This window comes from Pseudophryne corroboree, chromosome 5 (genome assembly GCF_028390025.1).
Source record: "Pseudophryne corroboree isolate aPseCor3 chromosome 5, aPseCor3.hap2, whole genome shotgun sequence".
NCBI lineage: Eukaryota > Metazoa > Chordata > Amphibia > Anura > Myobatrachidae > Pseudophryne > Pseudophryne corroboree.
In genome coordinates this window covers 712,794,056-712,809,130 of record NC_086448.1, presented here as the reverse complement: position 1 = coordinate 712,809,130, position 15,075 = coordinate 712,794,056, and the positions used below count along the sequence as shown (strand labels likewise).

At 45.0% G+C, this 15,075-nt stretch overlaps 1 protein-coding gene across 8 annotated transcripts in view; it reads left to right on the top strand.

Moving 5' to 3' along the window:
• The window catches only part of LOC134928326 (polyamine-modulated factor 1-binding protein 1-like), an 817,199-nt gene that overhangs the window by 164,452 nt on the left and 637,672 nt on the right, over positions 1 to 15,075 (top strand). For all 8 annotated transcript variants that reach the window (XR_010177892.1, XM_063923947.1, XM_063923945.1 and 5 more), the window contains exons 4-5: positions 4,020 to 4,187; positions 12,165 to 12,248. Coding sequence is in view for 7 of the 8 variants with exons in the window: in XM_063923947.1 (XP_063780017.1) it covers positions 4,020 to 4,187; positions 12,165 to 12,248 (252 nt within the window). In the remaining variant the exon portion in view is untranslated. The remainder of the gene's footprint in view (positions 1 to 4,019; positions 4,188 to 12,164; positions 12,249 to 15,075) is intronic.

The window sequence follows — 15,075 nt, the reverse complement described above, 5'->3', positions numbered from 1 at the left end:
AGGGCAATGTTATGCAGCAAGCCTGGACGATCATCACTACTTTGGGTGGTCGATAAAGTAGTGTACCTGATGACCGGTTCAAACACCTAAAACGACTTTTCAGCACCCCAAAAGTGCGTTCCACAACATTGCGGGTGGCAATGTGTGCATCGTTATATTGGTGCTGTGAAGGGCCTTGTGGATTACGCAGAGGTGTCATGAGCCACGGTAGACACCCATACCCTGAATCCCCTGCAAAACATAAGTTGTGGTTGTGAATGATTAATTACAGTTGTTTTCAGGTATTTGTTACACACTAAGGTATAGTTAATTACCAGACCCTAACAGTCAGTATTTACTACACATAAGCACACTCATTAGAGGAATGTAAGTTGACTTCATGGCACAAATAAGTGTGTTACTGACCAAATAAGCACACCTTTATGGGTCAGGGTCATGCTGCATTGTTAGGCAGTAAAACAGTACTTTTAAAAGGACATATTAGGAAACACATTAAAAGATAACTTGAATGTACCTACCAAGTAGCCACCCCTCAGGCATGATGTGCTGCTGGAAGCGTTCCCAAAGGGATGAGTGACGCAGGATATAGGCATCATGGCAAGACCCTGGGTAACCTGCAACCACACTGAGAATTCTAAGGTTAGCGTCACACACCACCTGCACATTGAGGGAGTGATGCCCATGTCGATTGACAAAGACATACCCCCTCATGTGTGGTGCCCGAATCCCAATGCAGGTGCAGTCTATGGCCCCCAGCACATTAGGGAATGCTGAAAGCCACCTTCAGGTCCTGCCACTCGGACTCAGAACTTGGGAAAGTGATATATGTGCGCCACAACTTCCTCAAGGCATATAACACTTGAGTAAAATGCATTGAGAAAGTGGCTTGTGTAACCCCCAGCGACCAAGAGCTCACAGACTGAGTGGTGCTTGTGGCTAAAAAGTGCAGGCTACACATTAATTTTTGCAGCCCAGACACTGCATAGTTGGCAGAGCCATATGGCTCCAATTCATGTCTCACCTGCTCATATAAGCTCAAGAGGTTTGTGCGGTTCAGCCGAAACATCTCCACCACCTCTTGATCTGAGAGGGAGTCCAGGTACACCCTCGCACGGTACCTACGTGAAGCACAAAGTGGTCTGGGGACCTTGATCTGGTGCGCAGCCTGCGCCCTCCTCCTGCGCAGCTCCTCCAAACGTGCAATATCACATACACACAGCTCAACTCCTGACTGCAAAAACTCCATTGCTCAATCCCTCAGAGGTGCCCTGGATGATGTAGGGGTGTTTGTAAGGGAGTTTCTGATGAATTGCTCACCTGTGCAAAATATAAGACCTTTTTTTTTTTTTTGAATGGTCAAAGTACTCCAAATCGCCTATCTCTACCTGGTCTGTTTTGTGTGCGGTTTTTAGTCAATATTTAACTGCGATTTCCAAAATCGCATCCTATTACATTTGCAAATTGTATACTTTTGAATGGGAAAACATCTGGATGCGATTTGAAGTGCAACATGAAATTGACAGGTGAAAATATGCGATTTTCTCTGGGAAAAAGGCGGATTAGAGTGCAATTCGCATCCTATTATATTTGCAATTTACTCAAAACAGGTGATTTTGGCCATTTTTCGACTAAAAGTTTCAAAGGTCTAAAAATCTCATTCTATTACATGTCACCCCAGATTTCATAAGTACCTATAACCTTTGCAGGCAGGTAAAAGGTTTTTTGTTTAATTTTACTATGCATTCCCCATTATGTATAAACTAACAAATACTTACTGTAGTACAGTATGTGCTCACTTGAAATAAGAGAAGCTCAAATACATAAATCTGTACTAGACTGTTACAGGTATCGGAAAACCTGTCAGATCACATTATTTTCAGAGCGCAGATATGTAAGATTTTTTTTTCTAGTTTTCATAAATGTCATAGCCTTTAATATTATACTGCAAATTAATTTAACCTGTAAGCCAACTCCTTAAACTCAATACTCCACATAGCTTATGTTTTTTCTTTATATTTGATTATTTCAGTGTTAGGACCCAGTGGCAAATGCAGGATTTGCATGGGGGGTTTCCAGAACTGGGCGGAGCCAATCACGGGGGTGGGGACCGAGGTGACCCAGTATATGCTGGGTCCGTAAAACTAGTGTGTCTGTGTGTGTGTGTGTATATATATATATATATATATATACACATATATATATATATATATACATACACACACACACATACATATACACATATACATAGCATATTAAACATGCATACATATATATATATATATATATATATACACACATACAGTACACATATATATACACATATATATATATCTATCATATGTGTGTGTGTGTGTGTGTGTGTGTGTGTTTATATGTATGTATGTATATACAAGTGTATATATGTATGCACATGGATATATATGTACTATAATTAAAATAAAGTAAACTTTTATTGCACTTACAAGTGCCACCAGGAAGACAGCAGACTGCAGAGGATGCTAGACAGCCATTTATAATACTCATGCAGCTAAAAAAAACAAAAAAAAAACATTTTTTTTTTTTTTAGTGGAGGGGGGTTTCTGGGTGCTCGGAAACCCCCCCTGGGTGCGCCACTGGGTCCACTGATGCAGAAATGTTTATATACCATGTGCTTTTTCTGTATTGTCTTGTACTGTATCATACTCTCCAACATTTTACACATAAAAACCGATACAAATTAGGAAAGGTGGTGTGGCCACAGGTAAAGGGGCATGGTCACGCCCCCTTTCCTATACTTTCAATAGAAATTTGGAGAGTCAAAAATCGGTACAAAGCCCTTTTTGGCAGGTACAGAGCATAAAAAAAAGGTTCTGTACCTACCAAAAAGGTACAGTTGAAGGGTATGCTGTATGTCACTATTTTCTTTTTTTGCTCATTTGTACATGTTCTTTTTTAGGCGCTGAGGAACCCATGTGGGGCCATATAAATAAAAGAAAATAATAATGATAATAATCTTATTGCACTGACACATAGTTGCCGATATCCTGGCTGGGTCGGCTTAGCAGGGGGGCATGGGGGAGCGGAGATTTGATGCGGCAAGTGGTCAGAGAAGAGGCAGAACGGGGGCGTGGTTACTGTGATCATGTCATTGTAGCCACGCCCCCCCCCCTTCCCGCTCAGTAATGCCGATATTCCCGGAATTATACTGCAGGGGGCGTGGCTTTCATGACACGATTCAACGAGAATCGCGTCATCTACTGCCCGGACCACCCACTTTACTCACTAAGTGGGTGGCCGGGCAGGGTGGACTTCCAAAATGGGAAACTTGCCTGTTCTTCCGTGGGGCCGGGAGTGTCACCTGATTTTCGGGAGCCTCCCCGCCATTCCTGGAGAGTAAGCAAGCATGCAAATGTAGCATTGATTATGGACGTAACTAGGAGTGTACATTTGATGTTCCCTCCCAATACGTATGGTTGAGGGGACAGCACATACCTACCATATCCCACCTGTATTAGGCTTTCGGGCCCCAGGAATGGCCTGGAGAACCGCCTGACCCATCTTTGGAACGTGTCTGACTCTCCGCTTCCTGTTTCCCAGGTCTGTTTTCTATGACAGGATGGCAGGGCTGGCCCAGGGCACATTGATGCCCTGCTGCAGCACGGATGACAATCACAGTCCATTAAGGAGCAGGTTATAGAGTGGGCTGCTGATCTGGGAGTCTTGAGGCCTACATAGGATAGAAGATAGGCAGCTATAAATGGTAATGACAGTATTCACAAATAAACCCAAAATAAATATTCCTCTTTTATACTAGCTACTTACATCCATGACCCAAGCGAGCAGCTGCAGAGAATTCTATTTATTTCAAGTCTGTTGGAGTCTATGCACATACATGTTGTGAATATTCAAGGGACCAGCAGCTTTGTGCTGGAATTAGATGCAATTCCAGCAGAGGATTAAACTCCACTTTAGGGAACATAATAGGAAGATGGGACAGCAATATTTGAAATGAACCTTGCGTTTATCTGTTTTACATCCAGCTGCTCCACCGGGAGAAACTTTTACATAAACTTAAGGAAGAAAATATTCAGCTGACAGAGCGAATCATGCAGCAGTCCCAGGATGTTTCCAAGATGAGTGAAGAAATGAAGAGGCTGGAACTAAAACTGGCAGTTGTCACAGAGAGACATAAAACTGTACAACAAGAGGTGTGTGTGCGTGTGTTACAGTACATTTAGCCTCCTTCCTCCTCCAGAGCCTCTTGTCAATTATATGTTTAGTGACTATAACGAGGCATGTCATTTGCTTTATTGTAACCTCTGCTCTTCACAAATGACAAGCAAGAACAGTATGCGTCATTACTTTTAAAAGTAGTGTAAGTCATTATGTTTTTTGTTTCATGTCTGTGTAGTTGCAGATATATGTAATGTAAAAAGTCAAACCGTATTTGTAAGTCATTGTACCTGCTGGATCTCTCAACATCTGCTTGTTACGTTGCCATGTGCTGTGACTCTACTGTTCAGTGCAACCCGATTCTCACTCAGACACCTGTCAAGAAGCTGCTCAATGTGTTGGGATGTGACCTCTCTCTCTCTCTTTTTTTTTTGCATCTCTCAACCCTAAGAATCCATGTGATTGTCAAGCTGTGTATCACTTATACACATACAGTTTTTGGTATGCTGTGCATGGTCAGACTGGCCTGCAGGGGGATAGGGGAAACTCCTAGTGGGCCCCACTACCTAAGTGCCCACCACCCCTTCTAAGTAACACGTTCCAAACTCTGCACTTTTTCATATGTCACATCATACTGCACTGGACTATGGTGTATTTTCTACAGTGCATTCCTGTTATTAATATGGTACATTATCATGCATGCCCTAGCAGTATTTACCATATATATATATATATATATATATATATATATATATATATATATCTCTCTCTAGGGGCCCAGACCATGCACCCTCTATGATGGCTGGCCACACCCTTAAGCATGGTTCCAACCAGTGCCGTAACTAGACATTATAGTACTGTGTGCAAGAAGCAGCATTGGCACCCCCCCAATATTGAGAAATATTGGGGAGTGGCTTCACGGGGAAGGGGCATGACCACAAAATAATAACAATTCCTATTACACAGCACAGTAGTCTCCATTATTCAAATTACGTCGCACAGTAGTACCACCTACACACATTACACCAGGTAGGGCCATTTTTACACATTAAGGCAGCAGTCCCCCTCTTTACATGTTACAGCAGCAGAGTCCCCCTCTTTACATGTTACGGCAGCAGAATTCCCCTTTTTACACGTTACAGCAGAAGAATTCCCCTTTTTACACGTTACCTACGACAGCACAGTCCCCTCTTTACACATTACGGCAGCACTATCCCCTCTTTACACATTACGGCAGCACTGTCCCCTCTTTACACATTACGGCAGCACGGTCCCCTCTTTACACATTACGGCAGCACGGTCCCCTCTTTACACATTACGGCAGCACGGTCCCTTTTTACACATTACTGCAGCAGAGTCCCAATATTTACATATTAAGGCAGCAGTCTCCCTTTTCTCTTACGTCCTAGAGGATGCTGGGGTCCACATTAGTACCATGGGGTATAGACTGGTCCACTAGGAGCCATTGGCACTTTAAGAGTTTGACAGTGTGGGCTGGCTCCTCCCTCTATGCCCCTCCTACCAGACTCAGTTTAGAAAATGTGTCCGGAGGAGACGGTCACAGCTAGGGGAGCTCTCCAGAGCTTCTTTAGTAAAAGTTTATTTCAGAGTTTATTATTTTACAGGGAGGCTGCTGGCAACAGCCTCCCTGCTTCGAGGGACTTAGGGGGGGAGTAGTGTCTGCCCTGCGGGGTCTGAGCCACTATCTCCGCTGACAGGACACTGAGCTCCTGAGGGGATCGAACGTTCTCCGCCACTGGGGATTGCTCACCCCGGCAGCATGCCGCCATCCCCTTACAGAGCCAGAAGATCAGAAGATGGTGAGATATGTCGGCACAAGGGTAGGAGCGCAGGCTGCGTTCCGGGAAGGCTCAGCGGCACACAGTGTTGGCGCTATGAGGGATTGTCCTGAGCCAGCGTCTAAATACCCTAAATTGGTCACAGACACTAACCGGAGACTGAATCCCCAGGCTAGCATCAGAGTCCGCAGTACACAGACGCTAACCGGAGACTTAATCCCCTGGTTAGCGACAGAATCCTCAGGCCAGAATAAAGAATTTGTGCGGGAGCTTCTCCTCAGAGCGGACCCAGCAGCGTTCAGCGCCATTCTCCTGCCTGCAGTTCCTGTACACAGGGAGCTGTCCCTCCAAGCAACTCCAGCTATCCTGAGCGGTACCAGGGGGTTGTAGAAGGGGGGGAGGAGGCTGTGTAAAATCTGTGTAGTCTGTTAAGGTACACAGATGGCGATGGTAGTTTTACTTGTTCTATCTCAGAAAGCGCTGTGTGTGGGTTGGCAGAGAGAGGCTCTGTGTCTCTCTCTGCCATTCTTGGGGGGGGGGGGGGGGAGCTGTGACTGATAATTCCCTGTGTGTGTGTATGTGTGGGTGTTTAATACCTTCCATAGCTATGTCTAGGGACTCTGTGTCATATGCTGTTGAAGATGTTTCCTCTCAGGAGGAATCAATTTCATGTACAAAGAAATGTAATCACGCTGTTGAGCCAGCGTCTAAATACCCTAAACTGGTCACAGTCACTAGCCGGAGACTGAATCCCCAGGCTAGCGACAGAATCCTCAGGACACAGACGCTGACCGGGGACTGAATTGCCCGATTAGCGACGGAATCCTCAGGCCAGTATAAAGAAGTTGTGCGGGAAGACGCACCATCTTCGGAGGGTGGAGCTTCTCCTCAGTGCGGACCCAGCAGAGTTCAGCGCCATTTTCCTGCTTGCAGCTCTTCTTCCACAGACTGCAGACGGTGATGGGGACGTGCTGGGGGGGGGGGGGGGGGGGGGTGCTGCTTATGATTGGGGCCATTGGAGATGTGTTAAATATTACTGACATGTCACCTGAGCAGGTCGAGGAGGCTTACTTCACTGAAAATAAGAGAGCCTCGCTAACCTTCTCTGCGTCTAAAGTATTATACGCTATTGAAAAAGCCAGGGAAAACCTGTCCTGGGATCTGCCGCGTTGAAGGAACCGGCTGATCGCAAGATTGACACTACGCTCAAATCCGTATACAGGGCTTCGGGGGCGATACTACGGCCTGCCATTGCCTGTGCATTGATTTCTAATGCTATTACTTGAGAAATTGGTTACAATGGTTAAGAGTGACGTTGAATTGTTCCTACGTAACATACAGGATTCTGCGGGATTTACGGTGGAATCCATGAAAGACCTTGGTTCGACGGCTGCAGGAATATCCTCCATGTCTGTCTCAGCTCGTAGAGGACTCTGGCTGCGCCAATGGTCTGCCGACACGGAATCCAGGAGAGGCGTGGAGAACCTACCCTACACAGGTCAGGCTCTATTTGGGAAAGCGCTAGATGCGTGGATTTCCATGGCAACTGCGGGTAAGTCACCTTTTCTTCCTTCCGCTGCGCCTGCTATGAGGATACCCTTTGCTTCAGCTGCAACAGCAAGAAAGGCTTAGCCGTCCAACACCTTCTTTAGAGGAGGTCGGCCAAAATCCAAGAAACCTGCTGCTGCGGGTTCCCAGGAACTGAAACCTACTTCAGGTACGCCTAAGTCCTCAGCATGACGGTGGACCGCGTGTCCTGGAGGTGGGGCCGGTGAGCGAGACTCCGGCATTTCAGTCACGTCTGGGTGTCGTCCGGCCTGGATCCCTGGGTGCAAGATATTGTGTCCCAGGGGTACGGGCTGGAATTTCAAGATCTCCCTCCTCACCGATTTTTCAAATCAGGCTTGCCAGCTCTGCTGGCAGACAGGGCTATCCTACAGGAAGCCATTCAGAAGTTGGTGGAGGCACAAGTTATTGTTCCGGTTCCACCCCATATGCACAACAAATGTTACTATTCGAACCTTTTCGTGGTACCGAAACTGGATGGTTCGGTCAGGCCCATTCTGAACTTAAAATCACTAAACACCTTTCTGAGGGAGGTCAAGTTCAAAATGGAGTCTCTAAGGTCAGTGATATCAGGTCTGGAGAAGGGGGTATTCCTGGTATCCCTGAATATCAAGGATGCGTACCTCCACATTCTGATTTGGCTGCTGCATCAAGCTTATCTCCGATTCACACTGTTGGACTATCATTTTCAGTTCCAGGGCCTGCCATTCTGCCTCTCCACAGCACTGAGGGTATTCATCAAGGTGATGGCGGAAATGATGGTTCTCCTCCGCAGATAGGGGGTGAACATAATTCCATATCTGGATGATCTACTGATAAAGGCATCGTACAAGGAGAAGCTGTTACGGTCCATAGCTCTCACGACCCAGCTTCTCAGGGAACATGGTTGGATCCTGAATCTTCCAAAATCACATTTGGAACCAACCAGGAGGCTGTCCTTTCTGGAAATGATCCTCGACACGGAGGTGCAGAGGGTGTTTCTTCCAGAGAAAAAAGCTTTGGTGATGCAAACAATGGTCCGGGATGTCCTGGAGCCATCCCGGGTGTCGGTTCATCAGTGCATTCGCCTTCTGGGGAGGTTGGTGGCCTATTATGAGGCGCTGCAGTATGGTAGGTTTCATGCTCGGTCCTTCCAACTGGAGTTCCTGGACAAGTGGTCGGGATCCTATCTTCACATGCACCAGAGAATACGTCTGTCGCCAAGAGCCAGGATTTCACTCCTCTGGTGGCTGCAATTACCTCACCTTCTGGATGGCCGCAGGTTCGGGATTCAGGACTGGATCCTTCTAACCACGGATGCAAGTCTCCGGGGCTGGGGCGCGGTCGCTCAAGGGGAAACCTTTCAAGGAAGGTGGTCAAGTCTGGAAGCCGGCCTGCTGATAAACATTCTGGAACTAAGAGCCGTCTACAACGGTCTTCTTCAAGCGGCCCGTCTTCTGAGAAATCGGGCCATTCAAGTGCAGTCGGACAATGTAACGACGGTGGCTTACATAAACCGACAGGGCGGAACGAAGAGCAGAGCTACAATGTCGGAGGTAACAAAAATCATCCCCTGGGCAGAAAAACACGTTTTGGCGCTGTCAGCGATCTTCATTCCGGGAGTAGACAACTGGGAAGCGGACTTCCTCAGCAGACACGACCTCCACCCAGGGGAGTGGGGTCTCCATTCGGAGGTGTTCAAGGAGGTAAGAGATCTTTGGGGCATACCCCAGATCGACATGATGGCCTCTCGTCTCAACAAGAAACTTCGGCGGTATTGTTCCAGGTCGAGGGACCCGCAAGCAGTGGCGGTGGACGCCCTAGTGACTCCGTGGGTGTTCCAGTCGGTGTACGTGCTTCCTCCACTTCCACTCATTCCAAGAGTTCCCATACTCATAAGGAGAGCTAGAGTTCAGGCAATCCTCATTGCTCCGGACTGGCCAAGAAGGGAGTACGCGGATCTTCTGGATCTACTGCTAGAAGAGCCGAGGCCTCTTCCTCTTCGGGTGGACCTGCTGCAGCAGGGGCCGTTCGCCTATCAAGACTTACCACGTCTACGTTTGACGGCATGGAAGTTGAACGCCAGATACTAGCTCAGAAGGGCATTCCGAACAATGTTATTCCTACCCTGATACAGGGTAGGAAAGGAGTAACGTCAAAACATTACCATCATATTTGGAAAAATATGTACCTTGGTGTGAGTCTAAGAAGTTTCCTGCGTTGGAGTTTCAACTTGGGCGTTTTCTCCTCTTCCTGCAAGCAGGTGTGGATATGGGCCTGAGGTTGGGATCCACAAAAGTCCAGATTTCGGCCCTATCCATTTTCTTCCAGAAACAGTTGGCTGCCCTCCCTGAGGTTCAGACTTTTTTGAAGGGAGTTCTGCACATCCAACCTCCCTTTGTGCCGCCTACGGCGCCCTGGGATCTCAACGTGGTGTTGCAGTTCCTCCAGTCGGACTGGTTTGAACCTCTACTGGAGGTTGAGATCAAGTTTCTCACGTGGAAGGCTGTCACTTTGTTGGCCTTAGCTTCTGCTAAACGTGTGTCGGAGTTGGGGGCTTTGTCTTGTAAAAGCCCATACTTGATCTTCCATGAAGATAGACTTCGGACACATCAGCAGTTTCTTCCGAATGTTGTGTCGGCATTTCATATCAACCAACCTATTGTGGTGCCAATTGCGACTGATTCCTCAATTTCATCAAAGTCCTTGGATGTTGTAAGGGCTCTAAAGAACTATGTGAGGAGGACTTGGATGTTGTAAGGGCTCTAAAGAACTATGTGAGGAGAACTATGTAAAGAACTATGTGAGGAGGACTCTCTGTTTGTCCTGTATGAGCCCAAGAAAATTGGGTGTCCTGCTTCTAAGCAGACGCTCTCTCGCTGGATCAGGTTCACTATCCAGCATGCGTATTCTATGGCAGGCTTGCTGTGTCCTACCTCTGTTAAGGCCCACTCTACTCGTAAGGTGGGTTCTTCTTGGGCGGCTGCCCGGGATGTCTCGGCATTACAACTCTGCCGAGCAGCTACTTGGTCGGAGTCGAACACGTTCGCAAAGTTCTACAGGTTTGATACTTTGGCCTCTGAGGACCTAAAGTTTGGTCAATTGGTTCTGCAGGAGCATCCGCGCTCTCCCTCCAGTTCTGGTACATCCCCATGGTACTAATGTGGACCCCAGCATCCTCTAGGACGTAAGAGAAAATAGGATTTTAATTACCTACCGATAAATCCTTTTCTCATAGTCCGTAGAGGATGCTGGGCACCCGCCCAGCGCTTCGTGATCCTGCATTGGTTACTTAGTTCAGTACAAGTACTGTTTTGTTACTTGGTAAGTAATACGGTTCAGCCATTGCTGATGTTTCAAGCTAGTTAGCTTGGGTTGCCTTGTGTGTGAGCTGGTGTGAATCTCGCCACTATCTGTGTAAATTTTTTCTCTTGAAGATGTCCGTCTCTACGGGCACAGTTTCTAGACTGAGTCTTGTAGGAGGGGCATAGAGGGAGGAGCCAGCCCACACTCTCAAACTCTTAAAGTGCCAATGGCTCCTAGTGGACCCGTCTGTATCCCATGGTACTAATGTGGACCCCAGCGGACTACGAGAAAAGGATTTACCGGTAGGTAATTAAAATCCTTTCTTTACACATTACAACAGTTGAGTCCCCATTTTTACACATTAAGGCAGCAGTCCCCATTTTTACACATTACAACAGCAGAGCCCCCACTTTTACACATTATGGCAGCAGAGTCCATGGGAGGGGGGGGGTGAGAGAAGTGTGTGTGTGTGTGTGTGTGTGTGTGTGTGAGAGACCTGGGGCAGACCAACAGCAGTCAGATCCGCCAGTCAGCTACCCCCCAATCCGCCAGTATTGTTGTACAGGAGAATGCGGTGACCCGGCTCAGAGTTGTTGTAACTGGCCGCTCCCTGCCGGTGATCTCATCACACCGCGATTTCTTCACTTGTTCCCGGTCTGGCATACATTGCTGAATATGTAGGAAAACTGGTTCACAGGTAACACTACAAATAATATGCCCAATGGATATTAACCAACAAAACATTTAATTTCCTTAAGTGTGCAAGAGAAAATTAAGTTTGAATGAGATTGGTTACTGTGAGTTACATCCTGTTACCTGTGCACCAGTTTTGGTTTATAAACATCCCCCGATGTTACTGTAGCTGGTGTAGCTGACTTTCTCACTGAGCGGAAGTTTTATTAGTGATTTAACTAGGTATCTAGAAGTGCGAGAGTAGGAAAACTCTGGTTATTGAGCTTCTTGTAGTATATCTGTAGGCTTCCATGGTAAAATATATATCATTATTTTCTAAGGGGTCTTTTTTTAACATCCGTACATTTCTGTATTGTGACGATCAAAGCTCTGATTATGATACTCCAGGTAGGGGTTAAATTTGACTGGTTTAGATCCGGCGGCACTTTTATATAAAGGCATGTCTGTAGACGACATAGAACTTGGTAACGGTCTTTTTGTAGAAAAAAGCTAAGGAAACATATGTTGAAAGGAACCAGCGAGAGAAAGAAATGACACATAAAGGTTGAGCGCACAATGCCTTGTCTTGCTCAAGTTAGTTTTGAATGAAGTTAGTTATTCATTCCGGTGTCTTAACTCTCACTCATTGTCCATCTGTATTTAATTTTGCTATTTTCTTTTTTTTTTTAGGTTAATAACAGAGATCAAATCATTTTACAACTTAAAACAGACTTGAAAACATCACAGGAGAAATATTTTGGCTCTCAAGAAGAAGTAAGTACTTTGAGAGTTTAGACTGAAATGTCTGTTAACAGATCATTCTTCAGTATCCAGAGCTGTTGGTAAGATGGAAACGTTCAGCTTCTTTCCTACCATTTAATTCTTGCTCAGCGCCATTTTACGCTGAGAAATCCTCAAGATGTGGGAATTAAAGGTTTCATAATTTGGAGAACGCTTTCAGTCATTGTTGACCCGTCTATTACCCATCACACTATGTACGACAATAAACAATTTTTCATTCAAAGCAGGAAGTTGGGGTATACATAAGTCAGCCGGCTTAATTCAGTGAGAGGCAGAGTCTGACCTTGTTGCATAGTAACAATCGAAATGATGAATATGTGCTGTCACAATGGGACGGCACTGCTTATTATTGGAAATCTTCTATGATATTAATGAAAATTATACAATCTGGATTTTTTGTTTGTAGCCTTATAGCGCTGAGTTATTGCATCAGGTACAGTACTTTGCCGTAAGAAAATGTTTGGAATATAAGCAACACAGTATGCAGTGTTCTAGCTGAATACAAACATTTAGTGGCATCAAGGACTGCAAATTCCTTTTATTTATCATTTTACCTTTTGAATATTAAAGTACAGATGAGTCTTCATACATCTAGCCTCAAGACGCCATGCACCGCGAGATGCCTGGCGTGAGTGAGCGGCAGTATTTTTTGTTGTTGTTGCCGGAAACGAGATTTATTCACATCACTATAATAAGATGCACAAGCAGATTCTGCTGATTAAAATGATATGCAACATGTCTGTATGCTGTGTGTGACTGCGGCTGTATCTGCATACGAAATTCTACATTCCACTGTCAGTGACTGTGGCGTATGCAGATACATCCGCAGTCGCACACATAAGTTATGCATGCCGCATGTCATTTTAATCAGTACAGTCTGCTTGTGCATCTTATTTGTATAGCTATGCAAATAATATGCATGTTCTGGGAAAACTGCACAAAAGATGCCTGGTGTTAGTAAATGCACTCACTACTAGATGCTACTAGAAGGGCTGTATAACATGACTGCAGTGATGACGATGTAGGAGGACACGTCTGTATACCTATGCAGGAATTTGGGCATCTTAAGGAACTGTGTAAATTGGAAGCAAACATTTAAGGTACCCTTTCATCCAAAAAAGAACTTTTGCTTAAATTTAAGCGCATTGTGTTTCTAAGATCCTTAAGTTATGAGTTCATTACTTTATGTATGCACATATTTATTTTCTCTCTGTTCCCTACAGCAGTGTATCTCAAACGTGGTCCTCATGGAACCCTAACAGTGCTTGTTTTCCAGATCATCTAGCTGAAGCACAAGTCTGTTAATTGACTAACACAGTATACAGGTAGTGCTAATTATTTCTGAGGATTACTTGAAAACACGCACTGTTAGACTTCTACATGGGCAAAGTTTAAGAAACACTGTCCTACAGAAAATTAGGCTTCTGGTCCACTTCAGATATTACTGACCTCATCTAAGAGTCACTTTTCAGTAACTCTGTTTAGAAGGGAGGATAAATGGAACTTGATATAGCAATCATAGATTGCAATAATAAGTGTCTGAATTCACGGACAACAATCTCTACTTCAACCTCTGTTTGTGCTTTGTGTACTGCAGGGTAAATAGAGATTGATGTGGACAGTAATGGGCAGTCCCCAAACTCTAACAGACTCCGTGTGAGTTTAGTACTCTGTACCACTTTTCCAGTGAGCGCTCATTTAACTTTTATTACAGAAGAAACAGTTCTTACAGATTAATTCAGTCTTTAGCCCTGTAGACACGGGAAGATGTGTGCTGAGCGATCTATCACAGACCGCTCAGCACACATCTCTCCCCCCACTCAGCACTCAGCAGATGTGTGCTGAGCGAGGGTAGGGGGGGGGGGGGGGGCACTCATTTCACCCAGCAGTGAAATGAGCGATCTAACTAGATTTGGCAGACATCTAGTGAGATTACTTAAAATTTAAGCATGGATCGCTCCGTGTGTTCCCCCATTAGGCATTGGTAAACTCTGTAATCTCTTGTAATTAGAATTGCTCAAAAGTAAATGAAAACCAGCAATAGATTTAGGAAAATGAGGAAATTGGCGAGACTTGAGGTAATGAAATACCAAAATAACACGCATAAATAAACATGCACACGCCTATCTGTATCAGGGTATTAGTACTCTTCAGGGTATTAGTACTCAGGCGTCCTGTTTATTAACATAAGGATAACTCGCTGTCCGTGTTGCAACTGCTAATACGGAAAAGATAATCCCATGTACAGCTAGCTGTCCCTAGAAATTTCAGCTCAAAATTCATTATATGAATTTCAAATGTTCAAAAACAAAAGAGCTCTGACCATTCTCAAAGGTTCCGTTGAAAGCATCCTGAGAGTCTATTCTATATACCATTACTCAGAATTACTAGAATACTAAACAGGTAGATTTTATATGCAGGCTTACCAATTACATTCATGGTTTATATCATGGGGACCCAAGGCACCTAATTTATACAACCAGTAAATTTCACATTTGATGTAATCGTTTCCTAAAGTTAGCTCTTCATAATACTTTAAAGCACTGGCCAGCCTCAATGTCATGCATTGAAGTTCTGTTCCTCTGGATATTGCTTCCTACTGACACTTTAATCTTCACCTATTCTATCTTTTAATAAGTGGGTAGTGCAAACAATAATGTATATTTTTGAACAGGTGCAAGTAAGAAAATAAGTCCTAAAGCAATTCAAGAATGATAAGCAGCAATAAAGATACCTACAAAAATACATAATGGTTCCATAAACATAGGGAAACACATGGGGGAGGGGATCCATTTGCTTG